At 58.7% G+C, this 12604-nt stretch overlaps 1 protein-coding gene across 1 annotated transcript in view; it reads right to left on the reverse strand.

Annotated features, from left to right (window-relative positions):
- PEX14 (peroxisomal biogenesis factor 14) overlaps positions 1 to 12604 on the reverse strand; it is a 131139-nt gene continuing 118535 nt past the window's right edge. The window contains exons 5-9 of the mRNA XM_079777453.1: positions 10200 to 10285; positions 7508 to 7610; positions 6330 to 6427; positions 3174 to 3265; positions 1 to 1135 (exon numbers count right to left, since the gene is read on the reverse strand). Of these exons, the coding sequence (XP_079633579.1) occupies positions 694 to 1135; positions 3174 to 3265; positions 6330 to 6427; positions 7508 to 7610; positions 10200 to 10285 (821 nt within the window). The 3' untranslated portion in view covers positions 1 to 693. The remainder of the gene's footprint in view (positions 1136 to 3173; positions 3266 to 6329; positions 6428 to 7507; positions 7611 to 10199; positions 10286 to 12604) is intronic.

The following is a 12604-nucleotide window of genomic DNA, read 5'->3' on the forward strand; positions in this document are numbered from 1 at the left end:
TTAAATAGTGGCAACTCATTTATTACAATTATGTACAGTCGCATCTCATATTCTCAACCTATACCTGATCGCACAAATGAACGTGTTTCTGGACCGAAGGGCGGACAGGAAGGCCCTGACGCCTGGCTCCTACGAGAGCGGCAGCCACACCTCGCCACGAAGCAGGGACAGTCACAAGTGCGGTGTGATTTCACTGGTTTGGGAGGACAGGGCACGGTGGGGCTGGGACAGGCGGCCTGGAAGGCCCTGGCCAGAGGAAAGGAGCCCTGGGGACAGAGCCCCTGCCCCCCCAGCATGAAACGAAGGGAGGAGCCAGGGCGGGGAGGGGGCGGACAGCAGACAACGGGTCACGCTGCTGCCCCCTGAGGGCCAGCAGTCAGGTAGGAGCTACCTCTTGTCATGCACGGTGTTAGGTCAGCTAAGATGCTCAGCAGACACAGCCTGGACAAGCCACGGGTCCAGGAGACCGGGCGGGGGCCCTCGCCTGACAGGAGAACAGGTCGTGGCCGTCGGTGGGCGGAGCTGAGGAAGCGCAGGCGAGGCCGGGTGGACAGGTGCAGCCCGCGCAGGGCCGTGCGCACAGGGGCCAGTGTGCGGCCTCACGCGGCCCCGGCCTGTGCCCCCACCTGCTCAAAGCGCCTCCCGAGCCCCCGGAGGGGCCAGGCCCGGCCCCCTCGTGAGGGACGCCACGGCCTAGTCCCGCTCGCTCTCGTTGCTGGCGCCCTCCGGCCGCCGCTCCACCTGCTCGTTGATCTGCCCGTCCCCGCCCCGGCGGTCCTCCCTCTGCACCTCCAGGCAGTCCTCCTCGTCCACGTGGCTCACGTCCTCGTCCTCCTCGTCTTCCTCGTCCTCCCTCTTCTCCTCCTCGCCCTGCACCTCCATCCTCACCTGGCCCTTGACGTCCACCACCCCCTCGCCCTCCTCCTGGGCGCCCAGCAGGTGGTAGGTGGCCGTGGAGCCCTCGGGGCTGTGGCCCTCCTTCACGGGCGAGGACGACGTGGACTCGTTGCTGACGGGCGAGATGTCGCTGCTGCTGTGGTGGTTCACGGCGGCCGGGCTGGAGGGCGACGTGGACTTGACCGGGATCTGCCAGGAGGGGATCTTCGGGGCTGACGGGGAGGGTGGGAACTGCCTCCTGGCGGTAGAGGGAGGAGAGGGCGGCGTCATGACCACATCCTGGGGCTCCCACCCGCAGCACAGCCACGCCCTCCGCCCTGATCCCCAGGCGCAGCCACAGTGACACTGAGCAGGGGACAGAAACGAGCCGGTCAGCCACCTCCCTCCCTCCCACTCCCTCCGCTCGGATCCAAGGCCTCTGGAGGCTGGAGCAGCGAAGACGGGAGCCAGAGACGCCTGGGCTGCCCACAGAGCGCCCTGCCCACTAGGGGGGCCTCCTGGGCCCTCCTCACAGCTGGCAGCGCCCCCCCTCAGGGGCCTGCCAAGCCCTGGAGCCTGTTCCCTCCTGGTCCTGACATCATCCCCGCCTCCAGACCCAGGAGAGGGAGAAGGTGGCGGGGGCGGGGGGGGGGGGGAGATCCCCAAACACCTGGGCCTCGGACTCTACCGTGTCTACGGCTCTGCATGGGAGTGGGGGGTGGCAGGCGCACTACTCCGGGTCCGACACATCAGAAGCAGAAGGGAGGCCCTGAGGCACTTTCTTAGAAAACCTCTGAGCTCCACGGTGGACAGGGAAATCACTCCCCCCGTTCCCCGCCCTGGGCGCCCCGCCAGCAGCCAGCCCAGACCAAAGCCAAGTCTGGGAGGGACCTGGGAGGTCAGGTCCTCTTGGCAGCGGCTTGGGAATCGGGCTCTAGGACAGGCAGCCGCCTGTGCCTGAGCCTCCTGGCTGCCCAGCACCCAGCACCCAGCACCGGGCAGGACAGCTCTTCCTCCCCGGGCCCCGTGGGGAGAGCACACGCCAAGGCCAGAGCGGTCATCAGCGTCGTGGACGCGAAGGAGAAATTCGATCTGCAGCTTTCTTGGCTCCAACATTAGCCAACACCTGCTCTGTCCCCGGCCTTGAGGGCTCCTGTCTCCCAGGTTCGGAGACACACAGGTTTCCCTAATGACAGCTCCCAAGCTCAGCCAGTCACCCCTCTCTCAAGGCCAAGTTCTTTTCTTCAGAGAAGGCCTGGAAGGAGGCGGCTTGGAGAGCGGGGTCCTCCGGTTGGGGGTGCCTTCATACCGCCTCACACGGCCCCACTAAACCCCGAGCCTGCAGAGGAATGTGAGCCGGCAGGTCAGGTGGCCAACCAACCTGGGTCCCAGGGCACAGGCCTTTCACTTTTAAAACCAGACGTCCCTGCCCTGGCCGGTGTGGCTCAGCATCGACCCATGCACCAGGAGGTCACTGGTTCCAGTCAGGGCACATGCCCCAATTGCGACTCAATCCCCAGCAGGGAACATGCAGGAGGAAGCTGATCAATGACATTTCTCTCTTATCGATGTTTCTCTCTCTCCCTGTCCCCTTCTCTCTCTAAAATCAATAAAAACATATGGGGAAAAAAAAAAAAAAGCAGATAGTCCCTGACCAGCCAGAGTGGCTCAGTTGGCTGAGCGCTGCCCTGTGCACCAACAGTTGTCGGTTTGAGTCCATCAAGACACACACCTGGGTTGCAGGTTCAATCCCCAGTCGGGCCATGTACGGAAAGCAACCGATGGATGTTTCTCTCTCACATGCATGTTTTTCTCCCTTCCTATCTAAGCATTCCTCTGGTGGGGCTCAGGAGGTGCCATCACTGCGGAGGGACAGCAGGGGGGACCACAGCTGGGGGTGGGGAGGCAGGCGTGCGTCTGCCCTGCCTGGAACCGTAGGGCCCTTCCGACTAAGGATCCGACCTGCTGTGGGGACCTTCTCGGGACCAGCTGGACTCGGGGTAGAGGAGGCGGCCTGTCCGAGGGATGGACGCTCTCCTCTGCCCGAGGCCCTGCTTTCCCTGACCGGGTCTGACAGGGCCGAGGAACATGTGGGCACTGCGGACTGTCAGGAGAGGGTGGAGGGGCCACTGGGGACGGAAAGGTGAGGCTCCCAAGATCCCAACTCCCTGCCTGAGCCACACAGCTCAGTCAGGGCCCCCGGGGCGACGCACCCCTTCCTAGCAGCTAGTCCAGCGGAGCCCCCTCCCCAGGCCCAGGCTGAGCGCAGAGCACAGGCCGCGCCTTCTCGCTCCTACCGATTCAGAAGAAGCCCTTTCAAGGAGTTAATTTCCGACTTGAGTTCATTGATATTCTGGGACTCCAGGATCCAGTTGGTGGAGGTGGTGGCCTGAAGGTCAAAACACGGGGGAACAAGGATCAGAGTGGCGCCCCCCCACTCCTGCCTGTGGAGCTAGGTGGCTGGGGCGGTGGGCGGGGCTGGGCCTGGGAGACCCCGGGCATACCCGGGGCTCCAGCCTCGGAAGGTTCTGCCGCTGCCCGTTCAGGGCTCTGCCTGCCTGGGTGTCTCTGTTTAATGGCAATACTAAGGAATCGTGACATGTCTTCAGGTGTAGAAATGGTTATATAAAATAGAACGACACAATGACAAGAGAGCCTGTCATTTAGGGACACGAACCGAAGTGTTTGCACTGTGGTTTGAGAAGCTGTCTGGGGTGGGGGTGCGGGCAGTGCTGAGGCAGGACCGGCTGAAGAGGCAGCTGCGCTGGGCGGGGGCCTGTGGGTTGCTGTGCGGTGCCTCCATTGTGTTTGAAATGTTCCATTAAAACAAAACTCATAAAATAAATACCCACCACTACACCAACTACGCCCTCCACCTAAGTGCCCCTCCCTGCAGACAAGCACAGCACACACAGGAGAGAACGGGGGCGGAGACAGGCTGCCACCTGCCCCCGCAGGAACCAGAGACTGGTACCCGGAGCCGTCTCGGAGGGTCAGGGCAGCGATCGATGGCATCGGGCACCTGTCCTGGGCGCCGGCCCAGCAGACAGGCGGCACCCAGGGTACACTTCCCCGCGCTGCTCGGAGCCCTGCGGCCCGGGCTCGGAAGGCCAGACCCTGCACTGCACCTCGCTGTCAGCACGACCAGGCCACCCGTCCACAGCCGCTGTTGGGGGTGACTGAAGGCTGAGCAAGGAGAAAGAAGCTGTCCTAGGACTGCATGTCGCTTCCTTCCCCGAGGGAGGGAACAGCCACAATGACCTCTGACAAACACCATCCTTCCCCACACACCTTTCCCTCGGATGCTGTTTCCACATAAACTTCAGAGGCCCGCCTTCCCGGCAAATCTGGCTGGGAGGGATGGAGAGGAGGAAATCACGGTCCCCCCAAAGGCGCTGCCAGTGGCCAAGCTGCCTGTGAAGTGTTTATGGGCCCGTTCCAGGAGGGGGGGCCTCAGGTGTGTGGGCCGGCATCACCGAGCTAGAGGCCACCGAGGTGGCTGCAAGTGCACCGATGACTCGTGCGAGGCCCCTGCTTCCTTGACAACGCCTCCCTGGCCTGACACAGAAAACCCCAGCGTGAGGTCAGGAGGACGTGGGGGCCCCAGGCTGGCAGAGGGAGGGGGCCTGGGCCTCTGGCGTGGGGCAGGGCTCGCCGCCCAGCACACCTTTGCAGGGAGAAGGCTCAGCAGGCCACAGGGCTGGGGAGGAAAAGCCGGCCGTCTGAGAGCAAGCGCATGCAAACGCCCACCTCCCCACACCCGCTCCCTGGGGGCCCCACTCCAGACCACCAGACAGCACAGACCCGGAGCCACTGTTCTGGCTTCTCTGAAGCCTTGAAACTATAGCAGCCCATTAACAAGGGAGCAATTTCCACTCACCGGCCTGCAAAGGACTCAGATTTCCAAACGCATGTGGTGCCAGATGCCAGGATTTAGAAATAAAACCTGACATCTGGGGCTTTTTAGCCAGTCTCTTTAAAAACAGTTGTAGAAAAGTCCCAGCCTTCAGTTTTATGTTGGTTTTTTAATTACTTAATGCTCTTCTTTTTAATTTTTTACAGTGCTGCAGTAGGAGCTTGGAAGCCAGATATAAAAACTTATATTACAGCTGAGAAAACACAGCTCCGAGTCCTTGGTTTATGGGGTAACCAGTCTTCACACATATGGTTTAGGTACCAAACCAGGGAGCCCCGCTTCCGTCCAGGAGAGAATGGATGAGAGGGGCCGGGGGCACGTGGGGGGCCGTCAGACAAACAAGCACAAAAAACTCAGGCTCTCAACCACTAAGCACCATCCTGGCCTCCCCCCTCTTAAAATGCAACATGTGGTCTTAATCTCAATGGTTAAGGTCTGAAAACAGTTTTCCAATTTCCGGAATGGCTTCTGGCCACGGGCAGGCCACCGCTCCCGAAGATGATAGAGGATCGCGGGGCAGGGTCGTAACCGGCCTTCTGGGTGCTTTATGGGCCACCTGCCCCCGGGGCGCACACGGTGGCTGGAGGTGGCCACCCGGCAACGGCGCCACCTGAGGAGGAAGTACAGGCAGCCCCTCTACGTGGGGGTATCTAAGGAGGGGAATCTCGGGGACCCTCTTCACAGGAGGCACCCAGACTCTATGGGAAATGGAAAGAGGCCCATTTTGCTGGGCTTTTACAAATGCGGGAGACTGAGTGCTGGCTTACACCTAGTGCATTGGGGGGGACCCTGGGAGAGCCCCTCAGAGTGGGATCCTTCCGGCACCGGGGGTGGGTGGGAGCAGCCAGAAAGCAGTCACTGGGCCACTGTCTCCTGGGCCCAGTGCCTCGGGGATGACCTTGTCACACGCCCACAGACCCCAGGCCAGAAGCCTGACACCCTGGAGCTGGCTGCAGCCAGCCCTGTTCTAAGCCTGACCCAGAGAGGTTAAGTGACTTGCCTGTGGTGGCACAGCTAGCATGTGGCAGGGAGGATTTTAACCCAGGCAGTCTGACCCCAGGTCTGATATTGCTAAGACAGCTTCAGATTCGGAGTGCGACGTGGAAACTGCCCCAGTCCATTCCAGTTGGCGCTACCTCCCTTTGAGGTTGCCTTACCCCGAGACCTGGGCTTCGAGAACCTGGGCATCACCGCGGAGTTTAGCCCAGTGCGTCTTGGCAACTGTGATCTGTGACCTAACATGCAAGTGGAGACTGTTCTGTGTCTACACCATCGGCCTCGGAGGCGGGGCACTGCGCCCACGGGAGGCCCGGGCAGAGAGCTGCTCCTCCTCCCTCCCGGGGAGGTGCCAGGGCGACAGGAAGGACAGCCGCCATCACGGAACGCCTTGTCCTCTAAAGGGCAGTGTGGGCCCGTCGTGCAGTCAGTGTGAGAAAAGACCAAGTCAGGCCCCACAGAATGCGGCGAGCCGGCAGAAAGGACTCGAGTGAAGAGCCGGTCAGGGCACACCTGGGGGACCAGGGTCAGGGACCAGTACCTTGGCTGTGGCCAGTTCGTGGGCGAGCTCCTGGACCTTCTGCTGCTGTTGAATGAGCAGCTCCTGGACAGAGGCTAAGGTCACCTGTAGCTGAGTCACTGGGAGAGAAGAGCAGTGGCATCTCTGTTAAATGACATACACAGACTCTCCTCCTTAACACGTTCACACCCCTAAAGCTGCAGCATCTAAATGACCTGCAGACACCCAGCCAGTCATGTCCCTGCACTCTGGGCAACCCACCTGCACTGCATCTACCTGCAGTCTCTCTACTTCATCTGCCCACCGTGTCGTTGTCCGTGGTCAACACATATCCATCCAAACCCTCTCCCCTCTGACCACACCTGCTGCTCATCTGCCCGGCTCTCGGCTTCGATAACGTCCACACCCCGGCCCCGACGTGTCCTTGCTGCACCCCTGCAGTCTCCAGTCCCGGAGACGGCCTCAGGTCCCACACCCTCCAGGACAGTTGGAAACTGCCAATCCCCGTGCCCTGCTGCTCCTTCGCCCTCCCCACCCAACCCTGAGGTGCGGAGCTCCCAGTCCTGGGGCCTCGTCGGGGCCTGGGGCCATGCCGCTGCAGGATTTCCGAGGCCTGCCTGGGACGGCAGCTCTCTCGCCTGCCTGAGTTTTTAGATTCAGAGCCTCCACCTAGTAAACAAGTTTATCAAGGAGAAAAGCCACCTCTGGTGCGACAGGTCCCAGCTAATCTGGACCATCATCGGGGCACCGGGTGAGGAACGCGAGCCCCGTGGAGTCGATGACAGAGGAGGTGGCTGGGGTCCCGGGAGCCGCAGTAATTACAGCCTCTCTTGACCCTGCGTCGGATTCTTAGAGGGAAGGGGGAAAATCGCTGAAAACCCCCCTGAAAACCTCATAGAAGCAGAAATTAAAAATGAACTTTACAGCCCTTAGAAAGGCTGTCATTTTATTCCCCTTATTAATATTCTGAGGTTGGGAGCCTTTCTGTAAAAACATAATTAATTGAGGCCGCGCCGACAGTAAACAAGCAATTTCAAATTAAACCGAAATGACGGCGGCTTCATTTGCAAATGTGAACAGATTCTCAGAGCAGATAAATGAAGTCACCACATAAAGTGGAGACGGAGGCGAGGGAGGGGCAGAGAAGGGACTGTTCGGGGAGCTCTGAGGGGTGACTTGATGGAGTCATTAATCTTTACCTGTCTGTGCCACGCTGCCACTCAGCTCCGAGAGACTCGCCTCCATCCTCTCCAGTTGCTTCCTGTCCTCGCGGCCGCCCATGATGAGGGGGAGCAGGTATTTCTACAAGAGGCAGGGTGGGCAGGAGGGGTGCGTATTTGGGTTATTGTCCAACAATCTCTCATTCTGCAGACCAGCCTGCTTGCCGTCACACCCAGGTTTTGGAAACGCTAAGCAAACACCATCAATGAACGAGGTATCCAAACGCTACGAGACTGATCCCAACCAGGTAAAAATCCTGTCTGAATAAGGCCAAGGACCAGGGACCAGGGACCAGTAAACCAACTTGATTTATTCTTATGAAACACTTTTTTGGTTCTTTTATTTAGTTTCTTAATGGTGTTATATAAACTCTCTCTGTAACAAAAATATGTAAACGGTACTGTAAAAGTTGTAAGATAAAAATATAACATGTGACCTCCAGGAGGAGTGGGGGGGAAACTTTTCACACTTTTCTGAACCTCTAACAGTCTGAACCACGTGAGTGAATTGTCCATTCAGAAACTAACGAGTGAAAGTAAGTAAGAAGTTACTTGAGAAACTAGATGAGAACCACAGCAGGTGTCTGGGGCCTTGGTTCCTTTACCAGGGATGAGACATGGATGTTCCGCAGCCGTCGGGAGGGGTCACCTTGGTCTTTCTCTAAACTGAGCCTTGAATCCTCAGAACACACTTCCTTCAGCTCCGAGTCAGATGCATCAGATTCCCCCAGAACTGAGACCGGGGGCAGAAGGGAGAGGAAGGGCAAAATCTGAAGAAAGTGGCCCCGGGAAAAAGGGCAACCAAGCAGGGGCCCCCGAATGGGGAAAACAGACTGGGGAGGACGAGGTCGTGGAACGTTCAGGAAGAAGGCAGGTGGGCAGCGGTGCCGCTTGGGAGAGCTGACGAAAGGACACGTGCTCTGAAGTCCAAGAGCTCAGGACCTGGCGCCCTCCCAGTGCAGGGCTGAGGCCGCCGGGTTAGCCGCTGGTGGGTGCGGGCTGGCGGGTGTGGGCACTGGCTGGCGGGACCAAGGAGAACGTTGGTTCTCAGTCCACTTGGGCCCCCGATTGGACAACAGACAGCAACTTGCCCATTCAGGGTCTGGCTGGGAGGCAGGAGCCTCTCCCGGGTGGGCGGCGGGGACGCGCTCCGAGGGCGGCTCCCGAGTGGAGAGGTTATTGAGCTCACGCACAGCACTCTTCTGCAAAGTGCTTTCAGCCACGGGAGTTACTGCCTGCCACCGAGCGAAACTCGCCCGTGTAGCCGCAGCTCCAGGGTGAAGACTTCCTAATACAAAAGCCAAGAAGTTCTCATACGTGTAACAAACTACAAGTTCCATTTCTGAGATCAAAAATGCCAGGGGAAGGCACACATAACTACCCCAGCCTAAACCTTCCGGTATTTATAAACGTCTCCTTGTTTAATTTAAAGAAACTGTTAGCAGGTGTTTTAGAAATTCTCCTGTCACCACTGTGACTGATTTTCTTTCCTTTTTTATGCAGAGAACTGACCCTGCTGCCCGGGCCCAGGTCCCAGCCGCCCGGGGCCGCCCGGCGGTCGGCGCTGAGCGCAGCCTGGACGTCCAGGGAGGCTCTGTCCTTCCCGGTGCCTGCGCGCAGTGATGGGAAAGCAGCTTCCCGCGCAGGGGAGGGGAGGCATCGGGTCAGTGCGGCAGAGGGAGGGTGTCACACCACTATCCCAGGACACAGAACAGTTTGCTTCCACCTTTCTGACATGGAAATTTCCAACTCCAAGAACAGATGTTACACCGGAAAAAGAAAGTATTCTGCTACAACTCTGTCATTAGCTACTAAATCAAAAAGGAAGAATCCCAGAGTGCAATGCTGAAGCATGGCTCATGCTAAAGCTACGTGGTGGGGGGAGCAGGTGGCCTTGAAAGGATCTTCTCTCCAGGACCAGGAGGGAGCAAGTCCTCCACCGTGGTTTACCCTCTGTCTCCGGGGGCCCACCCGGCTCTGCATCTTCTAGAAGAGACTGTGCTTCCCATCAGTTAGTGCCTGGCGCCTGCTATCAAGGCGGGAATGCTCCCTCACTTCGGCAGCTCTGCTTTAGCAATGACCTCTGGACCCTGAGGGCTAACTATGGAGTCTGAGAAACCCTAGATTTACATAGAAACCAACACAATTTATAGGAGACAAAAGGTAGATCCCATAATATGATATGCTGAGATGCTCAAAGCTGGTTTTAAACAGCAAGGTAGAACAAATGGCACGGAAAGCACTTCCTACGCGCCAGGCCACAGCACTCCCCAGGCAGCACCTTGGGGCTTCACAACCGCCTCATGCGGTAGGTTCTATGTCCCCATTTTACAGATGAGACCACTGAGCCTGCGGTCACACAACTACCACATGGCAGAGCCGGGACGCAGCACAGGCAGCTGGCTCCACGGTCCAGCTCTCAACCTCCTGTCACTGCCTTTCAAACGGAGGGCTGCTCGCACACGCCGGGCGGTTCTAAGCACAGTCACCCGGGAGAGATGCCAGGGCAGGACGTGGACTTGAACCTCCAGAGAGTGTTGGCTGGGACATGCTGCCTCTGGCCACAGCCCCGCTCCTGCCACGGCAGCCAGGCTGAGCGCTCTACGCAGGTGAAGCTCGGGAGCGGGCAGAACGGGCTGAATGCCAAGGGGCCCTGGGAGGGAGGACCTACCTTGTAGAGCTGGTGAAAGCCGAATGCGATGCCCGCCATGATGACAGCCAAGGCACTGTAATCTCTCCATCGGGAGCCCACAGGGCCTACGGTTGGGAGAGAAGGCGTGTCAGAAGGGGTACATGCGTCCTTCCCCGGGTCCGGGGAGAGCCAAGTGCTCAGTGTCCTCATCTCAAAGGACCGGCAACTCCCCTGCGCGAGACAGTGTGATGTCAGGGCCACGGGCCGGCTGCGGCTCCCTCCTCCTCCCAGGCCCTCAGAACCACCTGCCTCAGGGTGCACCTGCTGCGTGGTGCCCACAGTGAGCTACGTCCTGGCGGGGAGTCAGGTGCAGAGGCGAGCGGAAGACCGAGGGCATGGTGTCCACTCGCAAGGCAGGAAGGATCCCGCGAGGCTGCCATAAACACACCTAGATGTGCATAAATGCACGTCCACACGCCCCGCTACAGACAGGGCTCAGCTAAGAGCACTCAGAAGCGAGGGGGGCGGGGTGGACTGTGTGCCCGACAGTGTGGAGGCGCGGGCCGCGGCAGTGGTGACGAGGTCTCTGCCAGTCTTGCCCTGCTCTCCTGCTGATCCGGCGAAGAGGAAACACCTACAGATGATGGAACGAGCTCACTCCAGAGATGCAGAGGCAGACAGGGAGATGGGGGAGTGGGGATGGCAGGCAGGGGTCGGGGTCCTCGCAGGTTCTGGAGGAGGCCTATGCTGAGACCTCCGGGTCCCAGGGGAAAACGGGGTCCGGGCAGGGCACGAGCAACTGCAAAGGTAGCTGACCTACGGTCAAAGGACAAAAGGTGGCCAGTGCGGACGGGAGCATCTGGGCCTGACCATGGGGGGAGGGCTATCCTGGCGGAGAGAGCCCAAGAACGGAGGGACCAGTAAGCCTGGGAGCAGCGGAGGGCGGGCTGGGGGGAGAGTGGGAAAGGATGCGGGCCCACGGGGAGAAGGGGCTGCTGACATGCAGCCGTCTGGGGGGGTCCAAGTGGCAAAGACGCCCCAGGGGGCGAGGGAGATGCTCCCTCCTCCCTGAGTCTCTCTGTGACCACCACACCCTTCCCCCCTCCGCCCGCCTGGCCTCTGGACTGCAGTGTGGCCCAGCCCCGGAGTCTCCTGCACAAAATGTAATCAACAGCGGCCTCCCCGCAGCTGAACGTCCCTCTTTGGTTTTAGTTTTCAAACAGGCAGCACACACATGGTCTAAGCGTGAGGCAGCGGACAGTCTACGCAATAGGCTCCCCCACCAATGGCCGCTGCTGATCATGCCGTTTATCCGGCCGGAGAATTTCTATGCACATATAAGGCAACACAGGAATGTTTTATTTTCCTTCTCTCCTTCCCCTATTTCTCATCCTTCTTTCTTTTCTATGGCCGCTCAATATTCCATTTAATCAGTTCCCTTCCGATGGACGCTTAGGCGCTTCCAGTCCTTCACCACTTCCCGCGATGCTGCCTACCACCAGCAACCGTGTTCACACCTCACCACGCATGCGTGTACAAGCACATCTGTAGCCGTGGACATCCGGGAGGCTGGGGCAGAGGTACATGCACCTGCAACTCTGAGGGACACCCAGCCCCATCCACGCGCCTGCTCCCTCACGGCTACTTGACAGCAGGCTCAGCACGCTTGGAGATTTCGGCCAGTCTAGGAGCGGGAGAGCAGTACTTCCGCTTTCATCTGCATTATCCTGTTGGGACCGAGGACAGTGTCCTTTCATCGGTATTTCCCTGTCAGTGTACTCTACACGTTCCATGCTTTTCTACTCCATTTCTTTTTATTTATTTCTTTTTATTGATTTCAGAGAAGGAGAGAGAGAGAGAGAGAAACATCCATGATGAGAGAATCATTGACCAGCTGCCTCCTGCTTGTCCCCCACCGGGGATCGAGTACCTGTAACCCAAGCATATGCCCTGACGGGAATTGAACCGTGACCTCCTGGTTCACAGGTCAGCACTCAACCACTGAGCCACACTGGCCGGGCTCTACTCCATTTCTTTATCAATTCACAGAAACTTTTTTTAAAAATATATTTTATTGATTTTTTACAGAGAGGAAGGGAGAGCTAGAAACATCGATGAGAGAGAAACATCGACCAGCTGCCTCCTGCACACCCCCCACCGGGGATGTGCCCGCAACCAATGTACATGCCCTTGACCGGAATCGAACCCGGGACCCCCCAGTCCGCAGACCGACGCTCTATCCACTGAGCCACACCGGTTTCGGCAATTCACAGAAACTTTTTATATAGCCGGGAAATGAGCCTCTGCCTATGACAGGAGTTGCAACAATCTTTTTTTTTTTTTTTTTGACTGTGCTTTTGTTTTTGTGGCAGGTGGTTTTCATATTTATATAAATCCAGCAGTCTACCCTTCTGCGGTGCTGGGGTCTGGATTGCAGAGCCAGG

Source organism: Cnephaeus nilssonii (genome assembly GCF_951640355.1).
Source record: "Cnephaeus nilssonii genome assembly, chromosome: 7".
In the NCBI taxonomy this organism is placed as follows: Eukaryota; Metazoa; Chordata; class Mammalia; order Chiroptera; family Vespertilionidae; genus Cnephaeus; species Cnephaeus nilssonii.